At 39.1% G+C, this 7,008-nt stretch overlaps 1 protein-coding gene across 1 annotated transcript in view; it reads left to right on the forward strand.

The window, feature by feature from the left end:
* Positions 1-6,367, forward strand: part of LOC137185274 (metabotropic glutamate receptor 4-like) — a 46,632-nt gene extending 40,265 nt beyond the window's left edge. Inside the window, exons 9-10 of the mRNA XM_067593621.1 lie at positions 1,678-1,924; positions 5,230-6,367. Coding sequence (XP_067449722.1) covers positions 1,678-1,924; positions 5,230-5,279 — 297 coding nt within the window. The 3' untranslated portion in view covers positions 5,280-6,367. The remainder of the gene's footprint in view (positions 1-1,677; positions 1,925-5,229) is intronic.
* The last annotated feature ends 641 nt before the right edge of the window (positions 6,368-7,008 follow it).

Raw genomic sequence — 7,008 nt, forward strand, 5'->3', positions numbered from 1 at the left:
GTCTTGACTCCCCTCACAGAGTGACTCCACTCTGTACTCCAGAGGGGGAGCAATATTGTTCCGAACTCACCCCAGGCCACGTGTAATCTTCTCAGGAGATTACAACACTCCCCCTCTATCACCAAGGAATGCTCATGTGCTGCTTGCAGTATGATGGAACACAATGCCCTATCACTTCCATTTTGCACTGACATTTTTTTTCTAAACTGACATGGCTTTCGGGGCTTAATTTGTGCCAGGCTTCTTTATAGTTTTTGTCTTTTATTACATTAACTTATATCATAGTCACTGCATGACAGGCCAGGCTATTTATTTTATTTTGTAAACCTTGCCCTACAAAACTATGTCCTACTTGTAGTATGTGTGCAAAAAATATATATATTATGATGTGATTCGAAATATCATAAATCCCTATGGGATTAATACTAATTTATATGTACCTACAGCTTAGATTGTCATGGTGCTGTAAAGTTTGTAAAAATCTGAGAAGATGAATTTTGCACAAGCTCACATGCAAACAACATATGTCATAACCCCATGTTGGGAAACATCATTTGTAACTGTTGACATGCTAGTGGTGCAGAGCCCTGTGGGCTATTCTCATGCCAAACGACTCAGTCATTTGTGATGTCTGCAAATGTAATGTCAGACAAAACCTCAGGCAAATCTCTTTGAAGGATGTCTGCCAGCTGTGTTTCCACTGTACACTCTTTGCCTTTTGCTCATCAAGTTCACAGGACCTCTACAATTTTCACCCAAGAGGAAAAGTCAACTGTTCTCTTCTTCTTATTTTTTTTTATTAATGCTCTTTACACTGGAATACTGTGAAAAGTTGAAGTGGGATCACTGTGAAACAAATCTTCAAATTCAGATTTATTACTTTGATGGGTTTTAATGATGTTTCTTTAATGAAATTCAACGGAATTACAATTTTAAATTGTTTCTGTACAATGTTCTCTATTTGGTCCGTGCGCCTTCAATTGATATGTAAAAACTTTAACATTAATATGTCAATATCAAACATGATCATATTTTTACAGCCCCTGCACTGACCTACCACATTCTTGCATCAGAGATGGGACAGTGTATGAGCTTGGGGATGATTATCATCAATGAAAAATCACTTGCAGGCACTTTTAATATGCTGTAGGATGTTTCTCTCAGCTCCATATTTGTTGCCTGCAGCTATATATCTGCTACCCAGCTGTGGGTTGCAGCTGTCACTGGCTTCAGAGAGCATACAATCCTTATGCTGTTGTCTAAAACCTCAGGGCAAAAACATCTATACACAAACTACATAGACACCCATCAGGGGGGCACTTCTATTAGTTGTATATCATAAATAAACAAACACATTAATGAAAGGAGAGATCTCAGGGTGATGCATCCACACATGAAAATAAAAAAATAAGAATAACCTCTTATTATATGATTATGTGATACTACATGCTGTGCAAAGTTAGGTTCTTCTACACAAGAGGCTGTGATTTACATAAAAACATAATCATCTACTATCCACATATTACTTGAATAATGCAGTGTTTGTTTTACATGCAAGACTTTGAAAGCTTCAGTCTACTGAAAGCTCTAAAATTGAGCCTTCACTGATCATCACTAAGTGAAGCCTCAACAAATGATTCTGTTGTTTCTGTCTCCTCTGTCTCTTCCATAATACAGATGTATATTCAGACCACAACCCTGACCATCTCCGTAAGCCTTAGTGCATCTGTCTCTCTGGGAATGCTCTACATGCCTAAGGTCTACGTGGTTCTCTTCCATCCAGAGCAGAACGTACCCAAGCGCAAGCGCAGCCTGAAGGCTGTGGTCACTGCAGCTACCATGTCCAACAAGTTCAACCCCAAAGGCGGCCTGAGGCCCAATGGAGAGGCAAAGTCTGAACTCTGTGAAAGTCTTGAAACACAAGGTTGGTATTACTAATGCAGCAATAAAGACAACAAAAAAGAATGAGATGTGTTCCAGTGGACGTAAACCAGGAGCTGATTTTATGCTGGTCCAATGAGCAGTTTCTGTGTGCAGTTATAGCAGTTGTAGAATATGCATGTCTACTTGAACATTATGATCTCCTTTTAGGTGAACATAATTGACAGCAGTGTTATTTTTCACTTCAGCAGTTCGGGAAATTAGCGAGCGTTCCGTGAGCATATGAGAAATTAGGATGTAGTGTCTGTGCTGACAGAAGTAGTGTTATACTTTGTGTCATCTGAAATGGTTCATGATCCGAGAAGAAGACAAACAGAACTGTATGAATGATTAGGACTGGAGTGGTTTTAATTTAGCGTCTAGCTGGAATAGGATTAGGTTTCTTAATTCCACATTTTCAGCTTTTTATTGATCAATGACAGGCCAAATTAATGTTTATAGCCCAATATATTACTCTTCTTAGACTGAACAAGATCCAATAATATTTCAAATATCTTTTTGTATGTTCTACATAAGCTACAGAGTATACTGGAAAAACAAAAAAATGCAGGAAGTAACTTGTGTTTCACCAGGATAATCCTGCATTTTGAATACAAGGAACAGAAAAAAAAAAGGTTCCATTTTCACCAACTCTTACCACACTGGATTTGTGAATCAGGAGGTGTGACAGGGTGCCCACACTATTCTGATTTTGAAAAGGACAAAGGAGACGGGCAGCTTAGTGTTGGAAAAGAGGATATTTCAATCACCAAGATAAAGTGTATGAGTAGGCAGTCCCTGTGTGGGGGCAGGCTTAAATCCAATCAAGCAACCACACATGTTCTGATTACTGAAAGTCCTGATTTTATACTCTGACAAGCTGAACAGTATAGAATGGTGTGTATTAGGACTAAAAAGCCTGCGCCCACACTTGCATCCATGCCTCTTTTTTTTTTCTACCTCAGAATGGAGCTGTTATATCTTATCCTATTATAGAGCCCATATATACATGCTGATTCTCACCCTCTGGTTTGAACTGTGAATCTAACAACTGCTCTTTGTGCCTATGTGTCAGACTGTGTTGAGGGAGGGGACCCTTGTGAGGGACTTTAGACTCTCAGGTAACCTTATTAGATAATGATTTTGCCCTTCTATTATGTGTGACCACTTTCTTTCCTGTTAATTTCTGCTAATGTTCCCCACAACACTCGTGCCTGCCTTTACTATGCACAAAGCACCCCCGGCTGCCCCTGGCTAAAATACAGCACCCTGAATAATACAAGGCAGTAATCACGCACTCACAAATCCACCCTTGACCAACAAGACATTAACTTGGATAGACAACATTGGTGTGTGGTGCTGTAAAATGGCCAATCAGCATGGTAAAGCCTGTTAATGTGAGAAGATGACACCACTCTGCCTGAGTGCAGGAGACAAGCGATAGCCATGTGTCCCCTGTAATTTGTTTCCCTGTTGACAAAAGAAGGAATTTGTGGTAATAGGACAACAACAACAATAAGAGTGAAAAGGAAAAGACAGATGGGTCTGCCCGCTCCAATTCTTTCTGGACCATCTATTCTTTATCTTGGCCTCGCAGCACATAAATATTAAAATAAGGTTCATTTATCAATGCTTCTCTTGGAAGAGATGCTTTGGATGAAATGGCGAGAATACCGCCCCCATTCACACGCCCAACATGGCACTGACAAATATACAGAAATGCTTACCATTACACATCTCTCCTCTACAGCACTTTTGCCCCTGCTCTGGCTTTCAGCTGTCTTCTGATTGGATTCATCCCCTCTGACATATTTAATCAGCCAAGGCTGCTGTGGGCAGATTGGCAGATCGGTAGTGTGATTACCACCAGCAAGCATGCTCGCTGAGGACAGTTTTATTCAAAAAAAAAAAATGACACACATGTACGCGCTGACACTTGCACACAGACATATGTGTGCATACAAGCATGACTGCACACATACACACAGGTATGACAGTCACATTTAACCAGCAGTTTGGACTTGTCTATGGTCATTACCAGTTTTGCTCTGCCCTCCGGTCATATCTTGTGTGTTTTATTCACAGCTGATATAAAATTCCATGGAACAAGAAAAGCATGTTAAAGAATAATGAGCACTATTATCAAACATTGATGACAACACTTATAGTGCCAAGTCAGATCACATACTGTATTGTCTTAATAGTATTTTACATCTAATACGCTTTACAATTCAAAAATGTTAATACACTGACGGACTGCTGCATGCTTTGCTTTGTGCACATAGAAATCTCAGGTCTTTGCATGTGGTAGAAGACTTGCATTTGAATGGTTACTGTTGCATTTTATACCTCTACTGTGATCTGCTTGGTGACTCTATATAGTGCATTTTTTTATACAAATTATATAGTCAGCTGTGAGGAAAACATTATGACAGAGTTTTCCCTGATTTCATGAATGGTACTGTAATAGCAGGCACTTACACTGATATGATCATTGCCACAGCCAATGATCCTGACTGCATCTGCACCGCTGTCTTGACAAATATTTCAATGTGCAAACTGTGATTTGTTGTTAGAATGTCTGCAATGTACTATGACAATCAACAATTCTCCTGCAACAATCAACAGTAGTTTGTCAATGCAATAAGATTGTATTAAATCTATTTTAGAGCTGAAACAACTAGTCGATTAATCAAATAGTCGATAGGCAGAAAATGAATCTATTTTGTTATTGATTAATCACTTTCAGTCATCAATCATCAGTCATTTTTCGAGCAAATATACCAAATATTCTCTGGTTACACCTTCTCAAATGTAAGGGTATCATTGCAGACTGAATATCTTTGGGTTGGTCTGACAGAACAATCAGTCTGAAGTTATCATTTTTGAAATCTCCAAAATTATATTTATTTATTTATCATTTCATAGACAAAAAAATAATGAAGAACACAATCGGTAGATTAAGCCATAATGAAAATAATCATTAATTTCAGCCCTAATCAGTGTTATTTTTTAAAATTTTACATCACTGTAATAGTTTATTTTGAATCACACCGACATTCCTGCATCGCAAATTACACATTTAAATTCAAATGCAATATGCTGATGGAGGACATACCATTCCTGTAAATACAGTCTTTACATTACATTATCCTGCTATTATGATTGGTGAAGTCACCCATGAATAGAACCTCCCATCAATCTGGACTCCAACATGTGCTCTGCAAGATTACTGTTTTACGCCTATTTGCAGGTCACCCGATGGATTTTTAACCCTCTCGCTTCGTTCTCACACACCTTCTCTTGCAGTGTTGGCTTCCAAGCAGACATACATAAGCTACAGTAACCATGCCATCTAAGACAGAGACGAACCGTGGAAGCTGAGCAAGGGCCTGCCTGAGGAGAAATCACCTGATTCTGGGGAATACTGGAAAAATACTGGAGGACTTCCAAGCTACTACAGCAGAGAGGATTGGGGTGGAAAGATGGGAATTTGTTACTCCATAAATAGAGAGGATGTCACATTTTTCTAGAGAATCAGGTAAAGGCATGGATGCCAAATTTATGAGAAATTAGTAGATTGCAGGAGGGAGATGGGAGATGTAAGGGAGATTGGACAGTTAATTTTCCTCTTCCCACCCTTTCTGAGAAATGCGTGAGCATTGGGCAGTGAAGCTTCCAGATGCAGGCTGAGTGAACCACCTGGAGCCTACAGTATGTTTTCCTTCTGAAGTGTATAGCACACAATGTCAGTTCTCTCTGAGGCTGAGTCGTTTGTCTCATTTCAACAAAAACAGGAATGTGTTTCTGTTTTTGCTAAAGTCAAATGCAGTTGACAAGATCAAACAGTATAAAAATATAGTCAATATTTTTGGTAACTGGTATTATTGGAGTTGAAAGCTGCAGTATTCTTCAAACTGTACATGCCTTACTACAGCCCATTCAGTATTCCTATATGAACTAACCATATCTGAAACACCTGGAAAAAAAAAGCAGTGGGTCATTCCAGTTTTTTTATTAATGTTTCATGATAATGTTGATGACGCCATCATCTTGGCAGACCTAGTGTACAGTCCCAGAGCATGCTTGTGGGAGCATCACGTGTACTGTGCTGTGTTGTCAACGTCAATGGAATGCAACATTTGTCATGGTTGTCATTCACAGTGGAGATGTCATTTTGGATCATTACCCACTGGGTTACCCTCTGCTACATAAAGAGTAACTTCAAAACAGAAAATGAGCCAACTAAAAGCGAATTGCCATGGTATACCTTTATAGTTTACATCACATGCATAAATGTCAGCCAGGACCTGGAGACTTGACGATGCATACTTTAAACATCCCAGATTTATTGGCCCTTATTTATCATACGCTTGTTGAAACTTTCGCATATTCAAGCAGCTGGATGATTGTTAGAAGTTTCAAGGGGACCTATTAGGCTCATTTCCAGCTTTCTCTCTCTATGTATGTATGTATATATATATATATATATATATATATATATATATATATATATATATATATATATATATATCTCAAAAAACTCCTCTTTTATTTATACTTATACTGGCCCTTTATGCAGCCTTTCAGTTCAGCCTCTGTCTCAAACAGGCAGTCTTAGCTCCTGTCTCTTTAAGGCCTCCCTCCCGATGAGCCCACTCTGCTCTGATTGGTCAGCTTTCCAGAAGCCTCCTGAGGTGTAGCCGTATCAGAGTCATGTTAAGTTGCCACCAATGCAAACTCAACATTTCCTGCTTTGCTGCTTCATATTAAAAGCTATTAAATGACTAAATAACAGGGGACGTTTATTGTGAAGAATTTACAGGAATCGAAACGTGTTCCTCACCAAATTAGCAGAGCTTCATTAGCGGCGCTAAAAACCAGTCGAAACAACAACATATGGAGATATTTGGAGCTCTTTGTTCAGCGGATCAGTTAGAAATAATGCAGGGAGGAATATAACAAGCAGAAACAGCCACAGTGATGATGATGTTTGATGAAGAGCTGTAGACGACCAGCACACCTCCAACAGGTAAACTACTTATTTTACTTTGCTGTGCTGTGTAATGGAAAAACACAGCACAGCAC

This window comes from Thunnus thynnus, chromosome 6, assembly GCF_963924715.1.
Source record: "Thunnus thynnus chromosome 6, fThuThy2.1, whole genome shotgun sequence".
In the NCBI taxonomy this organism is placed as follows: Eukaryota; Metazoa; Chordata; class Actinopteri; order Scombriformes; family Scombridae; genus Thunnus; species Thunnus thynnus.